Below are 22262 nucleotides of genomic sequence, written 5' to 3'. Positions count from 1 at the left end.
GGCGGGGGCGGTGGGGCGCCCGCCTCGCTCCATGCGCTCTCGGGGCAGATGCGTTCTCACCGCCTCACCCGCTCCCACTGGCTCCCGGCTCTTCACCCTCAGCACCAGTCACCCGCAACATCTCCACCTGGGCGCTGTAAGGGCATCTCACCGTCCGGAGGCCGGAATTCCAGCAGAAGAGTGCAGAGCCCGCCCCCGCTCCCACCCCTCCATTCTGGGTCTTCCCCACTGCTCATCCCTCCCAGGCCTCCCTGACCCTCCCTATCCAAAGAACATCCAACTTTCCCTCAACCCTCTTCTCTTACTCTGCTTTATGACCCTTTCAGAGCATTTCACTACTAGGCTTACGTGTGTGATTGTATATTTGATAATGATCGTTTTTGTTGGCTGTAAATTCCATGAGGGCAGGGACTTGGCCTCTCGCGGTCCCCATTCCCCAGAACCTAAAACACTACGCATACAGCACAGGGACTCAGGCAGTGCTTGTTCCTTGAATGAATGACTCCACAAACCTCCTCATCCTCTCCTGCCCCCAGGTCGAGTGAATGGCACCACCCCATAAGCAGAAACCTGCTGTTGCCCTTGTTTTTTCCCCGTTCTTCCTCTCACCCAAATCCATGTTACCAGGTGCTACAAATCCCCCCTGAACGGTTAGTGAATCAGCCTACGTCTCCATTCACGTGGCCCTTACCTAGCTCAGGGAACCTCCCTCCCTCTCCTGGACCAGCCCCTTCTCTCCACCCACCCACCCCACGGCCCCCCAGTCCATTCTCTACTCTCCTGCCAAACAGCAGGTTTCCCCTGAGGTGCACGTAAGCCACAGGAAGCAGGCCTTCGTGCTGCCTTCAGGACCCTCGCCTAGTCCTTCCCCTCCCACCCCTTGGTCTGACACCCTCTGGGCTCATCTTAGGCACCTGTCCCTCCCGAAGTATTCCTCCTGTTTTACGCTGTGACAGCATTTATCACGCTGGACTGTCACTGCCCAGAGGACCGCCCTGTGTCCCCGCGCAGTCTGCAGGCTGGAAATACCGTGGCCAACACACCTCTCAGAATTACTAGAAATTGACCTTCCCTCTCTGAGCATGTTGCCTTATCTGTAAAACGAGATACCGATAGTCTGTGATTATGGTGGGGATTGAATAAGATTTTTTAAAACAGCAGGTACAGCCTACGCTGAGTGCAAAATGAAATGGGAGCTTTAAAAAAGAACTTCTGAGAGCTGCAGCTGTTCCTTGCAAACTGCAGGACACAGACCCAGCCCACGACCGCAGTCTGTGTAGTATTTTTCAGGCCGCACTGAACACGGGACCTGCAGGCGGCGGAGCGGACTGTGTTCACGGAACAGAACCTAGAACTGGGGCGACGGGCTGAGGCCCAGCGGTGACAGGCCGCTCCTAGCGGCTCCCGGGCGCCCAGCGCCCGGAGCTGCACCGGGGTGCCGGGTACCATGGTTCCGGGGTGCGGAGGTTCCGGGGTCTCCAGGTCCCGGAATCCCGCGGTCCAAAGTGCCGGAACGCGACCCAAAGCCAGCCCTGACCGGCGGCCCTCGCGCTGCCGGTCCCGCCCCCGGCTGAGACGCTCCGTCAAAGCCCATTGGTCGGCGGCCTGTGCGCCCTGCTCACGTGATGCGCCACGGGACGCTGCACGTGACGCGACCCGGAAGCCGGCGTTGCTGCGGGTTTTTCTCCCGGAGTCGCCAGCGTGCGGAGTGTGAGGGCTGCTCTCCGGACTGCGGCGGCGGCGGCGGCGGCGGCGGCGGCGGCGGCGGCGGCGGCAGGATGTTCACGACGGGGGCGGAGAGTCTGCTCCTCCAGGCCAGGTGCGCCCGAGCTTTTCCCTTCGGTCACTTGGTGGTGGGTCTCAGAACCGGGCCCGCGCGCGGCGACTCGAAGGAGCCCCCTTTGAACCCACTTTAGAGACTGAGCTTGGGGAGGCCACGCGGGCCAGGCACGGGGTGAGGAGGTCCGAGGAGGGTCGAGCTGGTCCCCGGAGGAGGTGGCTCCTGAGAGCGCTCTGAAGGATGAGTGGAAATGAAGTGGGGTGGGACCCCGCTGATTGGCCAAAGGCTTGGCGGGTGCGGACCCCACGTCTGGCAGGAAGTGGGGTCCAGAGCTGTTAGTTGCTTCAGGGTCAAGAAAGCTACAAATACGCCTGAGAGCCTGTTTGAGCCATGGCGAGCCCTGTGCAAAGCCCATGAGTTCGATACCTTGCGAGGGCTTTGGGGAGGCATGGAGGATTTTGTTATATAGAAAGATCCGCTCTCTTGTGGATGCATTGGATGTATTGAGAAATTACCCAGCGTCTTAGGACCCCGAGCTGGCTCTGGACTCTCACTAAGTCGGTAGCCCTTTCCTCACCAACTAGCCACTCATGGGAGAAAGCAGATGTAAGCTCGGACTCAAACCCCATAGTCTATCAGACAGTGTAAGACTTGATGCTACTTTAAGAGAAGAAAATGCAGCCAGAACCATGGTTTAAAAAAAAAAAAAAACTGGATTCGGAGCTGGACCAGTTGGTGGGAAAGATTAGGCTGGTTGAGGCTCCTCTGATCTTAGGGAAGCAAGATCTTGAATGCATATTAGTTTCTGAAGGCTGTAAACAGGGTAAACGTTTGATATGGTTAGAGTAACCCTTGAAAGTCTGTAAAGCAAGTGTTTTGAGGATTTGTAGCACCGTCTCTCCACCAAGTCCAAAAAAGTCTGTATTTCTTTTAATCTTGGACGGATATTCCAATATTCAAGTTCCAGTATTCCAATTCAAGTTCACTTGAATTTACGAGAACTGTATTAAAGAAAAATAGATATCTTTTTTCAAAAATTGAAGTATAGTTGATTTATAATATTAGTTTCAGGTGTACAACATAGTGATTCAATATTTTTATATATTACACTCCACTTAAAATTATTCTAAAATATTGGCTATATTCCCTGTGCTATACAATATATCTGTAGCTTGTTTAATACATAGTTTGTACCTTTTAAACCCCTACGCCTATCTTGCCCCTCCCCAATTCCCACTCTCCACTGATAACCACTAGTATGTGCTCTATATCTATAAGTCTGTTTCTGTTTTGTTGTATTCATTAATTCCATTTTTTAGATTCTGCATTATAAATGATAACATACAGTATTTGTCTTTCTCTGTCTGACTCATTTCACTACACATAATATTGTCCAGGTTCATCCATGCTGTTGCAAATGGCAGAATTTCACTTTTTTTTTAATGGCTGAGTAATATTTCATTGTGTGTGTATATCTATATATAATCACGTCTTCTTTATCCATTCATCTGTTGATGGACACTTAGGTTGCTTCCATATCTTGGCTATTGTAAATAATGCTGTGAATATTGGGGTGCATGTACCTTTTCAAATTAGTGTTTTTGTTTTTCTTAGGTTATGTACCTGGGATTGGAGTTGCTGGATGGCATGGTAGTTTAATTTTTAGTGTTCTGAGGAACTTCACAGTTTTCCATAGTGACTGCACCAATTTACGTTCCCACCAGCAGTGAACTAGGGTTGTCTTTTCTCCACATTCTCACTGACATTTGTTATTGTGGTCTTTTTGATGATAGCCATTCTGACAGGTGTGAGGTGTTATCTCACTGTGGCTTTGATTTGTATTTCTCTGACAGTTAGCTTTGTTGAGCATCTCTTAATGTGCCTATTGGCCATCTGTATGTCTTCTCTGGAAAAATGTCTATTCAGGTCTTATGCCCATTTTTTAATTGAGTTTTTTTTTATATTGAGTTGTATGAGCTGTTTATATATTTTGGATATTAATCCCTTATCAGTCATATCACTTGAAAAAATTTTCTCCCATTCGGTAGGGTTCCTTTGCTATGCAAAAGCTTTTAAGTTTAATTAGGTCCTATTTGTTTATTTTTGCTTTTGCTTCCTTTGCCTTAGGAGACAGATCCAAAAAAAAATATTGCCGTGATTTATGTCAAAGACTGTTCTGCCTGTGTTTTCTTCTAGGAGTTTTATGGTTTCCCATCTTACATCTAGGTCTTTAATCCATTTTGAGTTTACTTTTATATGATGTTAGAGAATGTTCCAATTTCTTTCTTTTACATGTAGCTGTCCAGTTTTACCAGCACCACTTATTGAAGAGACTGTCTTTTCCTCATTGCGTGTGTGTATGTATGTATTCTTGCCTCCTTTGTCATAGATGAATTGACTGTAAGTGTGTGGGTTTATTTCTGGGCTCTCTTTTCTGTCCCATTGATCTATGTGTGTGTTTTTGTGCCAGTATCATACTGTTTTGATTACTGTAGTTTTGTAGTAGAGTATAGTCTGAAATCAGGGAACATGATACCTCTCTCCAGCTTTGTCCTTTTTTTTCAAGATTGCTTTGGCTATTCATGGTCTTTTGTAGTTCCATATAAATTTTAGGATTATTTGTTCTAGTTCTGTGAAAAATGTCATGGGTATTTTGATAGGGATTGCATTAAATCTGTAGATTGCTTTGGGTAGTATGGAGATTTTAACAATATTAATTCTTCCAATTCATGGACATAGGATATCTTTCCATTTCTTTGTATCATCTTCAGTTTCCTCTATCAGTGATTTATAGTTTTCAGAGTATAGGTCTTTCACCTCTTATGTTAAGCTTATTCCTAGGTATATTTTATTCTTTTTGACATGATTTTAACAGGATTGTTTTCTTGCTTTCTCTTTCTGATAGTTCTTTACTAACATATAGAAAAACAACAGGTTTCTGAATATTTATCTTGTATCCTGCAATTTTACCGAATTTATTTATTCTAATAGTTTTCTGGTGGAAACTTTAGGGTTTTCTATATATGGTATCATGTCATCTGCAAATAGTGACAGTTTTACTTCCCTTCCAAGGTTTATGCCTTTTATTTTTCTAGTCTGATTGCTGTGGCTAGGACTTGCAATAGTGTGTTAAATAGAAGTGGTGAGAGTGGGCATCCTTGTCTTGTTCCTGATATTAGAGGAAAAGCTTTTAGCTTTTCACTGTTGAGTATGATGTTAGCTGTGGGTTTGTCATAAATGGCCTTTATTATGTTGAGGGATGTTCCCTCTATACCAACTTTGATGAGAATTTTTATCATGAATGGATGTTGAACTTTGTCAAATTCTTTTTCTGCATATGTTGAGATGATCATGTGAATTTTATCCTTTCTTTTGTTAATGTGGTGTATTACACTGATTGATTCGCAGATATTGAACCATCCTTGTGACCCTGGAATAAATCCCACTTGATCATGGTGTATGATTTTTTTTTTTTTTTTTTGACTGTGCTGAACGGCTTGCAGGATCTTAGTTCCCTGACCAGGGATTAAGCCCTCGCCCTCAGCAGTGAAAGTGCAAAGTCCTAACAACTGGACCTCCAGGGAATTACCTATGATCTTTTTTTTTTAATTGTTGAATTTGGTTTGCTAATGTTCTGTTGAGGATTTTTGCGTCTATATTCATCAAATATATTGGCCTGTAATTTTCTTTTTTTTGTAGTGTCTTTGTCTTGTTTTGGTATCAAGGTAATTGTGGCCTCATAGAATGAATTTGGGAGTGTTCTGTCCTCTTCAATTATTTGGAATAGTTTGAAAAGGATGGGTATTATCTCTTCTTTATATGTCTGGTAGAATTCCCTCGTGAAGCTGTCCAGTCCTGGACTTTTGTTCACTGGGAGTTTTGTTTTTTGGTTTTTTTATAAATTTATTTATTTATTTTTGGCTGAGTTGGGTCTTCATCACTGTGCGCGGGCTCTCTCTAGTTGCGGTGAGCGGGGGCTACTCTTCGTTGTGGTGTGCGGGCTTCTCATTGTGGTGGCTTCTCTTGCTGCAGAGCACGGGCTCTAGGCGCGCGGGCTTCAGTAGTTGTGGCTCTCAGGCTCCAGAGTGCAGGCTCAGCAGTTGTGACACATGGGCTTAGTTGCTCCGCGGCATGTGGGATCTTCCCGGACCAGGGCTTGAACCTGTGTCCCCTGCATTGTCAGGCAGATTCTTAACCACTGTGCCACCAGGGAAGCCCAGGGAGATTTTTTAATTACTAATTTAATTTCACTACTAGTGATAGGTCTGTTCAGATTGTCTATTTCTTCTTGATTCAGTCTTGGACTTGTATGTCTCTAGAAATGTAGCAGTTTCTTCTGGATTGTCAAATTTGTTGGCATATAACTGTTGGTAGTATTTTCTTATGGTTTTTTGTATCTCTGTGATATCAGTTTTAATTTCTCCTCTTTCGTATCTTATTTTATTTGGATCCTCTTTTTTTTTTTATTGATCAGCCTGACTAAAGGCTTACCAATTTTATATTTTTAAAAAACAGCTCTCGGGGACTTCCCTGGTGGCGCAGTGGTTAAGAGTCCTCCTGCCAATGCAGGGGACACAGGTTCGAGCCCTGGTCCGGGAAGATCCCATATGCCACGGAGCAACTAAGCCCGTGTGCCACTACTGAGCCTGCGCTCTAGAGCCCACAAGCCACAACTACTGAGCCCGCATGCCACAACTACTGAAGCCCGTGCACCTAGAGCCTGTGCTCCGCAACAAGAGAAGCCACCGCAATGAGAAGCCCGCACACCACCACGAAGAGTAGCCATGGCTCACAGCAACTGGAGAAAGCCCGCATGCAGCAGTGAAGACCCAACACAGCCAAAAATAAATAAATAAAAATTTAAACAAACAAACAAACAAACCAGCTCTTGGTTTCATTGGTCCTTTCTATTGTTTTTTTTTTTTTTTGGTCTCTATTTTGTTTCTTCTCTGATCTTTATTATTTCCTTCCTTCTGCTGACTTTGGGCTTTGTTTCTTCTTCTTTTTCTAATTCCTTTAGATGGTAGGTAGTTAGGATGTTTGAGATTTTTCTTGTTTCTTGAGGTACGCCTGTATTGCTATAAACTTCCCTCTTAGAATTTTTTTTGCTGCATCCCATAGATTTGGGGATGTGGTGGTTTTTTTTTAATAACTTTTTATTTATTTATTTTTATTTATTTATTTTTGGCTGTGTTGGGTCTTCGTTTCTGTGCGAGGGCTTTCTCTAGTTGCGGCAAGTGGGGGCCACTCTTCATTGTGGTGCGCGGGCCTCTCACTATCGCGGCCTCTCTTGTTGCAGAGCACAGGCTCCAGACGTGCAGGCTCAGTAGTTGTGGCTCACGGGCCCAGTTGCTCCGTGGCATGTGGGATCTTCCCAGACCAGGGCTCAAACCCGTGTCCCCTGCATTGGCAGGCAGATTCTCAACCACTGCGCCACCAGGGAAGCCCGGGAATGTGTTTTTATTTTCATTTGTCTTGAGGTATTTTTATTTCCTCTTTGATTTCTTTTATTGACCCATTGGTTTTTAGTACCATGTTGTTGAGTCTCTACATGTTTGTGTTTACCCCATTTTTCTTCCTGTAATTGATTTCTAGTTTCGTATAGTTGTGGTCAGAAAAAATGCTGGATATAATTTCTATTCTCTTAAATTTGTTGAGACTTGTTTTGTGGTCTAGCATGTGATCTATCCTGGAGAACATTCCATGTGCACTTAAAAAGAATGTGTATTCTGCTGTTTTTGGATGGAATGTCCTGTAGATATTGATGCCCAGTTGAATTAAGTCCAACTGGTCTAATGTGTCATTTAAGACTACTGTTTCCTTACTGACTTTATGTCTGGGTGATCTGTCCATTGATGTAAGTGGGGTGTTAAAGTCCCCTATTATCTTTATCATTACATAATGCCCTTCTTTGGCTTTTGTTACAGACTTTGTTTTAAAGTCTACTTTGTCTAATATGAGTATTGCTGCCCCAGCTTTCTTGTTTCTATTTACATGAAATATCTTTTCCCATCCCCTTGCTTTCAGTCTGTGTGTGTCTTTAGTTCTGAAGTGATTCTCTTTTAAGCAGCATATAGATAGGTCTTGTTTTATTATCCAATCAGTCACCTTATGTCTTTTTTATTTTTTTATTTTTTTTGAGAGAACTGGGTGGGATTTTTATTTTTTAATTTTTTTTTACATGGATCATCATAGCATCTTTATTTATTTATTTTTTTTAACATCTTTATTGGAGTATAATTGCTTTACAATGGTGTGTTAGTTTCTGCTTTATAACAAAGTGAATCAGTTATACATGTACATATGTTCCCATATCTCTTCCCTCTTACCTTATGTCTTTTGATTGGAGTGTTTAGTCCATTGATATTTAAGGTGACTATTGATGGGTATGTACTTATTGCCATGTTGTTGCTTGTTTTCTAGTCGGTTTTTATAGTTCTTCTCCGTTCTTTTTCTTTCTTACCTTGAGGGTTTGTTTTTTTTCACATCTTTATTGGAGTATAATTGCTTCACAGTGTTGTGTCTGTGTACAACAAAGTGAATCAACCATGTGTATACATATATCCCCATATCCCTTCCCTCTTGAGCCTCCCTCCCACCCTCCCTATCCCACCCCTCTAGGTGGTCACAAAGCATCGAGTTGATCTCCCTGTTCTATTCAGCAGCTTCCCACTAGCCATTCATTTTACATTTGGTACTGTATATATGTCAGTGTTACTCTCTCACTTCATCCCAGTTTCCCCTTCCCCACAATGTCCTCAAGTCCGTTCCCTACATCTGCGTTTTTATTCCTGCCCTGCCACTAGGTTCATCATTAGTGCTTTTTTAGTTTCCATATATATGCGTTAGCATATGGTATTTGTTTTTCTCTTTCTGACTTACTTCACTCTGTATGACAGACTCTAGGTCCATCCACCTCACTACAAATAACTCAATTTCGTTTCTTTTTATGGCTGAGTAATATTCCATTGTATGTATGTGCCACATCTTCTTTATCCATTCATCTGTCGAGGGACACCTAGGTTGCTTCCATGTCCTGGCTATTGTAAACAGAGCTGCAATGAACATTTTGGTACATGACTCTTTGAATTATGGTTTTCTCAGGGTATATGCCCAGTAGTGGGATTGCTGGGTCGTATGGTAGTTCTATTTTTAGTTTTTTAAGGAACCTCCATACTGTTCTCCATAGTGGCTGTATCAATTTACATTCCCACCAACTGTGCAGGAGGAGGGTTCCCTTTTCTCCACACCCTCTCCAGGATTTATTGTTTCTAGATTTTTGATCATGGCCATTCTGACCAGTGTGAGGTGATACCTCATTGTGGTTTTGATTTGCATTTCTCTAATGATTAGTGATGTTGAGCATTCTTTTATGTATTTGTTGGCCATCTGTATGTCTTCTTTGGAAAAATGTCTTATTTAGGTCTTCTGCCCATTTTTGGATTGGGTTTGTTTTTTTTATATTGAGCTGCATGAGCTGCTTGTATATTTTGGAGATTAATCCTTTGTCAGTTGCTTCATTTGCAAATATTTTCTCCTATTCTGAGGGTTGCCTTTTTGTCTTGTTTATGGTTTCCTTTGCTGTGCAAAAGCTTTTATGTTTCATTAGGTTCCATTTGTTTATTTTTGTTTTTATTTCCATTATTCTAGGAGGTGGGTGAGAAAGGATATTGCTGTGATTTATGTCATAGGGTGTCCTGCCTATGTTTTCCTCTGAGAGTTTTATAGTGTCTGGCCTTACGTTTAGGTCTTTAATCCATTTTGAGTTTATTTTTGTTTATGGTGTTAGGGAGTGTTCTAATTTCATTCTTTTATATGTAGCTGTCCAGTTTTCCCAGCACCACTTATTGAAGAGGCTGTTTTTTCTCCTCTGTATATTCTTGCCTCCCTTGTCAAAGATAAGGTGACCATATGTGTGTGGGTTTATCTCTGGGCTTTCTGTCCTGTTCTACTGATCCGTATTTCTGTTTTTGTGCCAGTACCATACTGTCTTGATTACTGTAGCTTTGTAGTATAGTCTGAAGTCAGCGAGTCTGATTCCTCCAGCTCCGTTTTTCTTTCTCAAGATTGCTTTGGCTATTTGGGGTCTTTTGTGTTTCCATACAAATTGTAAAATTTCTTGTTCTAGTTCTGTGAAAAATCCCATTGGTAACTTGATAGGGATTGAGTTGAACCTGTAGATTGCTTTGGGTAGTATAGTCATTTTCACAATATCGATTTTGATTTGTGGTTACCATGGGGTTCATATATGGTGACCTTTGTACTAGTTTATTTAATTAGTTGACCCACAGCCTTTACTATATATTTGCCTTTACTGGTGGGACTTTTTCTTTTTCTGTAAATTCTTGTTCTAGCCTTTTCCACATAAAGGAGATCCTTTAACTCTTAGGGTCAGTGTAGTATTGATGAACTCTTTTAGTTTTTGCTTGTCTGAGAAGTTCTTTCTCTCTCCTTTAATTCTGAATGATAACATTGCTGGGTAGAGTATCCTAGATTGTAGGTTTTTCCTTTCAGCCCTTTAAATATATCTCACGACACTCCCTTCTGCTCTGAAAAGTTTCTGCAGAAAAATCCACTGATAGCCTTATCGGGGTTCCCTTGTATGTGATTGTTTTTCTCTTGCTGCCTTTAGAATTCCCTTTTTAACTTTTGCCATTTTTAAATTATGGTATGTCTTGGCATGGGTCTCTTTGGGTTCATCTTGTTTGGGGCTCTCTTTGCTTCCTGTACCTGGATATCTGTTTCCTTCTTTAGGCACAGGAAGTTTTCAGTCATAATTTCATCAGATACATTTTTGACTCTTTTCTTCTCCTGCTGGGACCCTTATATGTGAATGTTAGTACACTTGACGATGCCCTAGAGATGTCTTAAACTGTCCTCATTTTTTTTAATGTGTTTTTTCTTTTTTTTTAGTTTATTTTTTATTTATTTATTTTTGGTTGTGTTGGGTCTTTGTTGCTGCACACGGGCTTTCTCTAGTTGCGGCGAGCGGGGTCTACTCTTCGTTGTGGTGCGCGGGCTTCTCATTGCGGTGGCTTCTCTTGTTGCGGAGCACTGGTTCTAGGGGCGCGGGCTTCAGTGGTTGTAGCACGCAGGCTCAGTAGTTGTGGCTCGCGGGCTCTAGAGCGCAGGCTCAGTAATTGTGGCGCACAGGCTTAGTTGCTCTGTGGCATGTGGGATCTTCCCGGACCAGGGCTCGAACCCATGTCCACTGCATTGGCAGGCGGATTCTTAACCACTGCACCACCAGGAAAGCCCTAATGTGTTTTTCTTTTTGCTGTCCTGATTGGATGATTTCCATTATTCTGTCTTCCAGATCACTTGTGTGTTCTTCTGTATCACCTAGTCTGCTATTAATTCCTTCCAGTATGTTTTTCATTTCAATCATTGTATTCTTCTGCTCCAATTATTTTTTTATATGTTCTAGTTCTGTGTTAAAATTCTCACTGTTTATCTATTCTTTTTTTTGTTTTTAATATCAAAGGTGAGAAATTGTAGGTAAGCATGGATTTAGTCTCATTGCTCTTTTAAAAAAAAAGTTTTATTTATTTTGGCTGCGTTGTGTCTTTGTTGCTGTGTGCAGGCTTTCTCTAGTTGCGGCGAGTGGGGGCTACTCATCTTTGCGGCGCGTGGGCTTCTCATTGCAGTGGTTTCTCTTGTTGTGGAGCACAGGCTCTAGGCACGCGAACTTCAGTAGTTGTGGCAGGTGGGCTCAGTAGTTAATGGTTCGTGGGCTCTAGAGCACAGGCTCAGTAGCTGTGGCACACAGGCTTAGTTGCTCCATGGCATGTGGGATCTTCCCGGACCAGGGCTCGAACCTGTGTCCCCTGCATTGGCAGGTGGACCCATTTATTTGTTTGTTTATTTAATTTTTATTTATTTATCTATGGCTGCATTGGGTCTTCGTTGCTGCGCACAGGCTCTCTAGTTGCAGCAAGGGGAGCTACTCTTCGTTGCGGTGCACAGGCTTCTCTTTGCGGCGGCTTCTCTTGTGCAGCATGGGCTCTAGGCGCGTGGGCTTCAGTAGTTGTGGCACGCGGGCTCTAGAGCGCAGGCTCAGTAGTTGTGGCACACGGGCTTAGTTGCTCTGCTGCATGTGGGATCTTCCTGGACCAGGGCTCGAACCCGTGTCCCCTGCACTGGCAGGCGGATTCTTAACCACTGCGCCACCAGGGAAGTCCCATGTTTATCTATTCTTTTCCCTAGTTCAAGTAGCATTCTTATTACTAATGCTTTCAACTGTTTATCTGGTAAATTATTTCTCTCTGTTCCATTGGTTGTTTTTTTCCGTTTTTTTTTTTTTTTTTTTCTTGATCTTTCATTTGAAACAAATTCCTCTGTCTTCTCATTTTGCTTGGCTTTTTCTGTCTCTGTGAAATTAGGTGAGTCACCTGTCGTGGTCTCGAAGGGGTGTCCTCGTGTGGGAGCGTCCCTGTACAGTATGCATGTGCCCACCGGCTTTGCTGGGGGAGCAGGAGCTGCAGTGAGCAGGGGTCACATCCTCTTCCAGGGTGTGTTGGCAGCTGTCGCCTCGGTAGGAGGTGTGGCTGGAGACGTAAAGGGGCTGGAGCCAGAGCCAGGTGCGAGCTGGAGCTCCTCGTCTGTTCAGTGGCCATCACTGCCCTATCAGGGTGGGTCCCGATTTGCTGGAGCAGCTGTCCTGAGGGTCGAGTCCAAGCTGGTTCTGTTCCAAGTGTGCGCTCTCCCCGCTCCCAGCAGCGGCGTCTTTGCCCCCAAAGGGGAAGCAGTGCTGGAGCAAGAGGGGCTGGAGCAGGTGCTCAGCTCGGGCTGGGGCTGGGGCGCGTGCTGGGGTGATCGCGGGAAACCAGCCAGAGCCCCGGGCAGTTTCAGTCTGCTTCCTCTGCCTTATTTCAGGAGTAAGCAAGCCTGCGCCCATGCTTCACGAATGGAGTCGAGGTTTCTTACAGCCCTGCTGTTAGTCCCACTGGTTTTCAAACCAGCCAAGGGAACTCATCTTCCTGGTGTCGGACCCTGAGGCTGGGACCCCCAGTATGTGGTTCGAACCCCTTACCTCCCCAGTAAGGTCTCTGAGCCCGAGTACTCCCCTCCTCTTCTGTGTCCCCTACTAGGGGCGCAAGTCCCAACCGAGCGCTCCTCCTCCCCAAGTCCGTACGCATCTTTCTCACAGCCTTGGTTGCACGGGAGTGTTTCTGCCAGTCTCCAGTTTGTTTTCAGTGTGGACGTATTTTTTATGTGTTTGTGGTGGGAGGTGAGCTCTGCGTCCTACTCTGCCATCTTGATCTCCTCTCCCTGAAAACAGATTATCTTTAAGTGCTAGCATCTCACTCAGCATGCGACATGCTTAGCCTAGAGTTCTTGCCAGGGGACACGTAAGAACTGAGACCCACTCAGAACACCCAGCTCATCTTCTATTCAAGGTCATAAATGTATAGGCTGAAAGGCAGGAGGAATAGCCCTCACTATTTAATTCCTATTTCTCTGTCTTTCTGTCTCTGGTGGGTGGGAATTCCTCTCTGTTGGGATTTGAGGAAAGTTAATAACTATCAGTTGAGTCTTACTAGTTTTCACTATTTTTCTTTAATTAAGCCGGTGATTTTTGGTGGCACTTTAAAACAAATTACTAAAGTTTGGGAGTTAGGATTTGGAGTAAATTTTAGTTTCTCTCTGTATTTTTCAGAGATGGAAAGCAAGGCTGGGGAAGGTTATCAGAAGCATGACTTGTGAACTGCAGAATAGGTGAAGAAAGTGGGACTTGGGTAAGGGGTGGGGGAGCAGCAAGGCCAGGGGGGGGTTTCCTGAAGGACAAGACAGCTAAACAGAAGCTCAGAGTGTGTGACGCGTCAGCCAGCGAGGGAAGCAGTCAAGAGCGTTTCAGGCAGAGGGTCCGTGCCAGGGGCGGAAGCAGGAGAAACAGGACGAGACGGCCTTGTGAGCGTTGATAGCACCTGGGAGTTCGGGTCTGAAAGCAGTGGGGAGCTACTGAAGGGTGTAGGCAGACTGCCTTTTAGAAAGAATCCTGCGATTTGGAGAATACTTTGGAAGGGACTAATCTGGGGTACAGGTGAGGGGCACCACCGTTCTGGGAAAGAGTTTCAGTTATAATTGCGAGACGGGCTGGCAGCTTCTCTGTTAGTTGTCGCCCCGGTGAGAAGCAGACCTGGACCCGGCCTCTCAACTCTGTCTCCTCCTCCTCGTCCTACATGCGCCTTTGCTTGTGTTTGTAGGTGGCTGAATCCCACTCTGGCTGGATTAAGTGAAAAAATGGAAACGGGGGTGGGAGGCGAGGCGTGGTGGGGAAGCCATTGGGATTTGTCTGCCAGCCTTCAGGTAAGAACAGGAAACCCAAGCCGCCGCCCGGGACCCCCAGCCCACGTGGTTCTCGGACCTTCTCCTCAGCCCCACAGCCTGGGGACGTGCCGTCTCTCTCAGGTCAGAATTTCAGACCCCGAGCTCGAGCAGAGTGGACTTAGTGGTCTTCAGTCATGGCTTTTGGGGGCAGGGACACGCGGCGGGGGCCCACCTGTGTAGGAAGCCCTGCCAAGAGCCCCCCAGAAGCTCCCAGAGCGGTGACTTGTGGCCATGTTGCTTTTTCTTGCCTTTTGGGCTGGAGTAAGCCCAGAACCAGGCTTCCGTTCTGAGACTTGGTTCAGTATCTTACCTGTTATAAATGCTCAATAGATAAATTTTTAAATTAAGTATTAGAGTAATGTGTCATAATATTTGACCTTTCATTTTTAATTGTTGTTCCCAGAAGTTAAAGGTTCACTGAAGGAATCTTTTGAAAAGCAACTGGTTTCAGACTAAATCCCCCTTACTTTTGACTCCTAAACCAATCGGTTTGTGTTTCTGGTCCTGGAATAACAATCCGAATGCATGGAGGTTTGCTGTAGTAACTGCTGGAGTGAGGGTCCCCCGCCTGGCCGGTGGGGGGGCCAAGGACCCAGGTCAGGTACCCGGTCAGCGGGTTCGTCACAAGAGGCCTGGTGCTGCTGGAACCGCCTTCCTCCACGACACCTGGGTTGTCCTCTGCTCAGCAGGGACGGTCCCCAGCCCGAGAGCCGTCCTGTCACAGCTCAGGGCGGCATTTCCGGGTCCCTCGTCGCCGGGTTGCCGACGCTGTCGTCTTTGTTTAGGGAGATCAGGGACGAGGAGCTGGGGAAGCTCTGTACCCGGGTCTGTGCGCTGCTGCGGAAGGAGGACTGGGGTCCCGACGCCCTGGACGCCCTGCGGAGGCTCTTCCTCATCGTCTCGGCCACAAAATACAGCAGGAGGTGCGCGCACGTGTCCCTGGGGCATGGCGGGGCAGGGGGGCGCTGCCTGCCCCGGCCCATCCCCGAGGGGTGACGCGCCCCCTCCCCCCAGGCTGGAGAAGCCTTGCGTGGCGCTGCTGCAGACCACCCTCTGCTCGCCCACCTGCCCCGAGCAGCTCCAGCTCCTCTGCGCCGCTGTCCTGAGAGAGATGGCACCCTCCGACAGCCTGAGCCTCTCCTGCGACCACATCCAGAACACGCGGCAGCTGGGCCTCGTGGCCTCTGTGCTCTTGGCCCAGGTAACGTGACTGCCGCCACCCTGCCCTTGGTGGCCCTGGGGCCTCAGTGAACCAGCGGGCCACATGCTCCCCGTGGGGCGGGCGGGCTCGGCTGGGCCCCTGTCACCCAGCAGCCCTCGGCGCTGCCTGGGCGCCTCCCCCCTCCGCCCCCATCCCACGTGGGGGGATGAGCCAGGGCTGTGAGGCTGATTCAGGCCGCAGGGCCGGGGCTGCCCTTGTGACGTTCCGGACGCCTGACCCGGGTGGCGTTCGTGACGCGCAGGAACATGTTCTGCTGTGGGGTTTGCAGGGTGACCAGCAGCAGGTCAGGAGCTTGGGCCAGCGCGTCCTCAAGGTCCTGGAGAGCCGGCAGCCCGAGGGGCCCAGCCTGAGGCACCTCCTCCCTGTCGTGTCCAAGGTCACCAGCCTGGCCCCGGACGCCCTCCACGAAGGTCTGCACACACCCCGCCACCGGGGGCGAGGGGCCGCTGGGGCTGCTGCCGGTTCCTAGGAAGACCTGCGGCAGCCCAGGCAGCCCGAGCCTGCGGGACTTAACTCGGTTCCTACGGTGTCGCCCCCGCCCTGCACAGAGCAGACCAGGGCGCTCAGCAAGCGGCTGGGGGACTGGCTCCGCTACGCCAGCGTCCAGCAGGGGGTCGCCCACTCCTCCGGGGGCTTCTTCTCCACGCCCAGAGCCCGGCAGGTGAGGCTGGGGGACTCGGGGCTCCCTGTCCCCGGGCCGCCTCAGCCGGCCTGGCCTTCAGGCTGCCGCCCATGCCTCCTCCCGGTTCCAGAACGAGCGCTCTCTCCTCGCCCACTCGGGCGTGCGGGGGCGCTTTGGGTCACAGCCCCGAGCCTGTGACGCGCTCCGTGGGTTGAGGCCCGGAATACGCGGGCAGGGATCGTATTTGACCGAGGGCCGTGTTTTCAGCTCAAGTGCCTGCATTCACGCACCCGGGGGGGGGGGGGGGGCAGGGTGCCCGTGGTCCCGGAGGAGCGTGGACGGCCAGGGCAGTGGCTCGCGCCCCAGGCCGCGTGTTCTCGGCCCTTCCCGGGCCCTGCAGCGCCGGCTGACCTTCCTTGCCTCCTGCAGCTGGGCCCTGTCACCGAGGTGGACGGGGCAGTGGCCACGGACTTCTTCACCGTGCTGTCCACGGGCCAGCGCTTCACGGAGGACCAGTGGCTGAACGTGCAGGCCTTCTCCATGCTGCGGGCCTGGCTGCTGGACAGCGAGCCTGGGGCCTCCGGCGCCCCGGATGCAGGTAGGACGCAGGCAGGACGTGGTGGGCCCCTGGGCGACATTGGCTGAGCCCCGTGGTCTCCAGAAGGCCTTTCCCAGACGTGCTGAGAAGCCAGGTGTCAACAGGACCGTTCAGACAGCTTCTCCCAACTCCTCCTCTACAAGCCCACTAGCCATTAGACAGTCCGGGCTCATCCACACCACCGTGTCCCGTTGGGGTGGCAGCAGGCGGGACAGGGCGCAGCAGCCCTCCTCGCGCCCTGTGGATGGCCCTGCTCTGTCCTGCTGAGCCCTCGTTCTCCCTTCCAGACGACAAGTCGGAGCTGGAAGGCTCCACCCGGTCCGTGCTCTCGGCCACGTCCACCGCCAGCCACCTGCTGCCGCCCCAGGAGTGGCTGCGGGAGAAGGCCTTCGAGTACTGCCAGCGCCTGCTTGAGCAGAGTAACCGGCGTGAGTCCCGGGGCCACCCTGCCCGTCCGCGGCCCACGGCGCTCGGTCCCCACCTCGCGTCTGCGCTGGGGTCGCTCCCAGCTCTGGGCTGCCCGGCCTCTCCTCGAGCTTCCAGAACACAGGGCACCTTCTTGTTCGGCTGTTCTGATGGGGACGCAGAGACCAGGTGGCTTTCTTCCCTCCCCCAGGAGCCCTGAGGAAGGCAGACTCAGACCTGCAGAAAGCAGTGAGTGCCCGGCGGGCGGGCGCGCGCTCGTTCGCTCGCTCAGCTCCATCTGAGCTGCCTCCTCGGGTCCCCGCAGTGTCTGGTGGAGGCCGTGCTGGTGCTGGACGTGCTCTGCCGGCAGGACCCCTCCTTCCTCTACCGCACCCTCTCCTGCCTGAAGGCCCTGCACACGCGCCTGCGTGGGGACCCGGCCTGGGTGCGGGCGCTGCTGCCCGTGGCCCAGTTCTTCCTGCACCACGGTGAGCCTCCGTCCTCCCGTGGGAGCGGGCCCGCGCGCGGGGCGGGCGGCTTTCTCCTGCACGCTGCTCCCCTCCCTTCGTCCGTAGAGCAGCACTGCTCTGGTGAGCGGTGAGCACTTCGATGGTGGGAACTTTTAAATGGATTTAAGTAGCAAATGAAAACGTTACCAACTCTGTGTTGATCGTGAACACTCTTTGCCACGAGAGTTTCCTGGAAGGTGCCGTGAAACCAGCCCCTTCCAAGGAACGATCCCCGTCAGCGTAACCAGAGGGTGGCTCTGTGGCCAGAGACACCTGGGAAGAGCCGGATCCGGCTCAGCTGCCTCTTCCCGTGCTTGTGAAGGGCGGACACGTCTGCCTTTGGTGTCCCGCAGACACGTGTGGCCCTGGAGCCTTGGCCCGAGGCTCGGGGGGCCCCCGCCAGCACCCGAGGCGTTCTGCCCTGACGGAGCCCGCTGCCTTTCAGGGGAGGCGGCCGCAGTGGACGCAGAAGCCGTCTACCAGCACCTCTTCACCAGGATCCCCGCTGAACATTTCCACAGCCCGATGCTGGCCTTCGAGTTCGTCCAGTTCTGCAGGGACAGCCTGCCTCTGTTCGGCAGAAACCTTGGCGTTCTCAGGACAAGCTTCCCCAACCTCTTCAAGGCACGCTCGGTCATCCGTGAGCCAGAGCAGGGGCTTGGGGGCCTGGGGTGTGCAGGGCCCCTGGGGCAGTGTCCTGGCATGGGCTGGGGCGGGGCGCCCGTGCCTGTGCCCTCGGGAAGGCGAGGTCGGGCCTGGCTTGGTGGTTGAGCTCGCAGGATTGGTTCAGGTGAGCATCTCTTCACTGGGGGGCGTTGCCGGGTGTGTTCAGCCATTTGGCACCTTTGTCTTTGATGGGTTTTGGTTCTTTTTTATATATATTTGGCTGCGTTGGGTCTTCGTTGCTGTGCGCGGACTTTCTCTAGTTGCGGCGAGCAGGGGCTATTCTTTGTTGGGGTGCGCGGGCTTCTCATTGCGGTGGCTTCTCGTTGCGGAGCACAGCTCTAGGCATGTGGGCTTCAGTAGTTGTGGCACGCGGGCTCAGTAGTTGTGGTTCACAGGCTCTAAGTGCTGGCTCAGTAGTTGTGGCGCACGGGCTTAGTTGCTCCACGGCATGTGGGATCTTCCCAGACCAGGGCTCGAACCTGTGTCCCCTGCACTGGCAGGCGGATTCTCAACCACTGCGCCACCAGGGAAGCCCTGATGTGTCTTTTGTGATTGGCGTGTCACTGCGTGGCCTTTCTAAAATCAGAGACTTAGTTCTTTAATCAGGAAAATAAACGATGATAAATAGAAAGTGATTTGATGGTTGGTACAAAAGTGAGTGCAGAAGCAAAAAGAATAGGGGGGAAGAAAGTTGAAGGGCATATTTTCCAACTCGTGGGTCACAATGAAACAGGAGGAGGTGGCAGGGCTGGCGTCACGCCCTCTGGGCTCCCACTTGAGCTGCCCTGCTTGTCCCCGCAGTTCCTGGCTTGGAACAGCCCGCCCCTCACCTCCGACTTTGTGGCGCTCCTCCCGTCCCTGGTCGACGCAGGGACGGCCGTGGAGATGCTCCACCTGCTGCTGGACCTGCCTTGTCTGACCGCAGCCTTGGACCTGCAGCTCAGGTGGGCCCCTGTTCTGACCGTGTCTGCCCTGTCCCCGCCCCTCCTTGCCCCCGGCCGCTCCTGCTCTCTCCCAAGCAGAGCGTCTCTCTGCACCTCTTCGCCGCCCCCTGACGGCAGCCCCGGAGCCCAGCCTGTCTTTCACTCAGCCGTGCAGCCTCCCAGGCGCCCGGCCCCCAGGCCCTTTCGGGTCATCCTGCAGCTCCTGGCTGTGTCAGGGCACCGTGATGTTACGGTGACGTCCACTCTAGTCTCTCCCTGGCCAGTGGGTACCGCGAGGGCAGGGGCCGAGTCCAGCTTCGGCTGGCCTGGGCCAGAGCCCACATCCGAGCCCAGCCTCGGGAGTCTCTCTGCTCACAGGTCGCTGCAGGCCGCATCCGAGAGGCCGCCCTGGGACATCTCCATCAGGGCCCCCGGCTGCCTGGAGGCCCTCCGGGACTCGCAGGCCCAGGGTCTTTTCCAGCACCTGCTGCGTGCCCAGGCCAGCGGGACCGTGGAGAGGTAGGGCTCGCTGCCGGGCGTCCCCAGGCCCCACGCGGGACACGAGAGCTCCCTGAGGCCTTGAGGCTGGGCCCTGGCATCCGCCCCAGGCCTGGTGCCTTCTGACCTGGAGAGACAGCTCTGGTGACCCCCACCCAACAGGCGCTGGCCACGTGGCCAAGCGCTTCCTGGGCACCTGGCTTGCGGTCTGCTTGTTCAGTTTCCCGATCCCGTCCTTGTCTCCTTGTTGGGTAGGCGCTGTGCTGACTCCTTTCCACAGGTGGGGAAAGGGAGGCTTAGCACATCCTAGGGGCGGGAGGGCCAGGACTGGACCACGGCCTCCTGCCCCCAGCCGCACTCCCGTCCTCCGTGCGCCACGGGAGCAGGGCTGGCCGCGGAGGGAGCAGGCTGTGGATTAGGAGATGCGCAGGGTGGCCTCTGATGAGGGCAGAGCAGGCGCTCCCAGAGCCGGGTCCCTGGGCGGACGGGGACCAGGCGTGTGCTCAGGGCCGGGCCGTGTGTCCCCAGGTTGACGCCGCTCTACCGGCTGCTGCAGCCCCTGGCCGGCTGTGCCCGGGTGGTCCAGTGCGCCGAGGCCGTGCCCACCCTGCTCCGGGCGTTCTTCTCGGCGGTGACACAGGTGAGCCCGCTTCCTGGGGCCTCTGTCCCTGCAGCAGAGGGCCGGCCGGAGCCAGGACCCACAGGGCCCCAGCTTCCTCGGTGGCCCAGGGGCCGGTCCGTCACAGCAGACAGGGCTGCTCACACCAGCCCCGGCCCGGCTCCTGTGCCTCCCAGAACTGGGGCCGAGAGAAGCCCCCAGGGCAGCAGCCAGCCGGGTCCGGAGCAGAGGTGTTCCCTGGAGGTGGGACGCAGTCTCTCTCTCTCTCTCTCTTCCCCCAGATTGCTGACGGGGCCCTGGCCAGCCAGCTGGCACTGCTGCTCCTGGAGCGAAGTGACTCGCTTTACCAGGTTCCGGGGTACGAAGCCGGTGTGCACAGGTGGGTCCCTCGTGGCAGGCTTTGCCCCTCCTGTGGCTCCACGGCCCAGCCCTGGACGGGTTCGCTGACCCTGTGCTCTCCACCCCTCACGGCTACGGTTCCGCAGCTGCCACAGACCCCGCCGCAGCCTCGGCACTTCCTAGGCCACTGCACGGACCCCTCCCTGCCCACCCAAGCCCCTCTTCCATGGAGCCTTCCAGAGCATCTGTCCCCCTTGCTGAAGGCCCAGTTCACGCGGGCTCACCCTGCTCCAGCCCAGCCTCCTCCCCGGCGCGGCAAGAGGTTCCTGGCGGGGCCGGGACTGCCTTTACCTCCACCTGGTGCTTGGGGGCTTCCCGCCACCGCCCAGGTCTTCTCGGGATGGGCCGTGGGGCTCGGGTCGGTGCGGGGCGAGCACAGCCCGCGTGTCCTCTCTGGCAGGGTGCTGAGCTCCCAGTTCCCGGCCTTGTGCAAGCTGCATCCCCCGCTGGTGGTCGAGCATGCGAAGGAGCTGCTGGAGTTTGTGGGCGGCCCCCGTGGTGGCGGGCACGTGCTCACGTCCGTGGTAAGGCAGCCGCTGCCCCGCCCCGGCCCACGCCTGACGTGCGGCCTGTCACAGGGCTGAAGCGCTGTCCCCCACCCAGGTGTGGGCCATCGGCGAGTACCTGTCGGTGTCCTGGGACCGGCGGTGCACCGTGGAGCAGATCAACAACTTTTTCGAAGCCCTGGAGGCCCTGCTCTTTGAGGTCACCCAGTCGCGGCCCTCCACCACCCTTCCCAAGTGTCCTCCACAGGTCATCACCGTGCTCATGACCACACTGACCAAGCTGGCCTCCCGGAGCCAAGACCTGATTCCCAGGTACCAGTTCCCAGTGGGTAGAGGGAAAGCTACAGGCTTCCCGTTGGGAAGGGGAACGGCTTTGGAGGTTGTTCCGTCCCCCAGAGCCACACAGGCCTTCTGGTTGGATGCAGGTGGCGGGGGCTGTGTCAGCACCGCCGCCTCACCTCTCCCAGCTAAAACCGCGCTAGCTGGGTGCTCCTGGCAGCTGGTCCCTCCACGACGCCCCTGCCCTCGTGAGGGGTGCGCCTGCAGCTGACGGGCTGGGACTCCCTCGTCCCCAGGGTCTCCCTGCTCCTGTCAAAGATGAGGAGCCTGGCCCAGAGCCCAGCCACGGGCTCCATGCCCGGTGAGGAGGACGCGGGAGCCGTCCGCACGCGGGCCACCGAGCTGCTGAACCTGCTCAAGATGCCCAGCGTGGCCCAGTTCGTGTTCACGCCCAGCGTGGAGGTGTCCGAGCCCCGCTATCACCGTGACACCAACACGGCCCTGCCCCTGGTCCTGCGCACGGTCAGCCGGCTGGTGGAGAGGGAGGTGGGCCTCCTGCCAGGGTGAAGGGACCAGGTAGACGCCGGGCCGGGCTGCGGGTTGGGAGCCTGGTATTACCAGCCGTGGCTTCAGTGGTCAGGGAGGCTGTCAGTCTCAGCCTTTGGCCTCTGTCTTTATCTTAACCCCTTTCTCTCGTGACCACAGTGAGCTGTGTGGTGACACAGCACTGATTCTCGGCTTCAGCCCATCTTGGGACGGGGTGGAAGCTGCTTGGTTTGTGTCTTGCTGGTCCTTGTTTGGGGGCAAGAAGAGAGACGGCGAAAATAAATCTCCTTTGCAAAATGCCTGTGTGAACAAGGCGGGGTCTGTTCTGTTTCCCTCCACCCAGGAAGCAGGGAGCCCCGC

At 52.3% G+C, this 22262-nt stretch overlaps 1 protein-coding gene across 9 annotated transcripts; it reads left to right on the top strand.

Annotated features, from left to right (window-relative positions):
• AP5Z1 (adaptor related protein complex 5 subunit zeta 1) lies at positions 1 to 22199 on the top strand. Of its 9 annotated transcripts, XM_082361421.1 has the most exons (18): positions 12 to 1819; positions 14083 to 14191; positions 14896 to 15033; positions 15189 to 15311; positions 15601 to 15742; positions 15881 to 15993; positions 16384 to 16552; positions 16840 to 16980; positions 17169 to 17206; positions 17283 to 17445; positions 17912 to 18090; positions 18934 to 19076; positions 19434 to 19574; positions 20082 to 20193; positions 20454 to 20551; positions 20972 to 21095; positions 21175 to 21389; positions 21653 to 22199. In XM_082361421.1, the coding sequence occupies exons 1-18, from the start codon at positions 1626 to 1628 to the stop codon at positions 21921 to 21923; spliced, it is 2613 nt and encodes an 870-aa protein (XP_082217547.1). In that variant the 5' UTR covers positions 12 to 1625; the 3' UTR covers positions 21924 to 22199. The 9 variants fall into 9 exon arrangements, with proteins under 9 accessions (XP_082217541.1, XP_082217543.1, XP_082217545.1 ...); XM_082361417.1 differs by having other exon boundaries at positions 6 to 1819; positions 18934 to 19574; XM_082361419.1 differs by having other exon boundaries at positions 6 to 1819; positions 17169 to 17445; positions 17820 to 18090; positions 19410 to 19574.
• The last annotated feature ends 63 nt before the right edge of the window (positions 22200 to 22262 follow it).

The sequence above is a fragment of the Balaenoptera borealis genome, assembly GCF_965194805.1.
Source record: "Balaenoptera borealis genome assembly, chromosome: 16".
Lineage (NCBI taxonomy): Eukaryota > Metazoa > Chordata > Mammalia > Artiodactyla > Balaenopteridae > Balaenoptera > Balaenoptera borealis.
This window is presented reverse-complemented; position numbering and strand designations above follow the sequence as displayed.

Excerpts from the sequence above, each read along its gene's own strand:
- AP5Z1 (XM_082361415.1), top strand. The coding sequence starts at position 1,626 with ATGCGCCACGGGACGCTGCACGTGACGCGACCCGGAAGCCGGCGTTGC. Across the intron at positions 14,192-14,895 it reads GGACGTGCCGTCTCTCTCAG|GGAGATCAGGGACGAGGAGC; the intron begins GTCAGAATTTCA and ends GTCTTTGTTTAG. Across the intron at positions 20,552-20,971 it reads TACGAAGCCGGTGTGCACAG|GGTGCTGAGCTCCCAGTTCC; the intron begins GTGGGTCCCTCG and ends CCTCTCTGGCAG.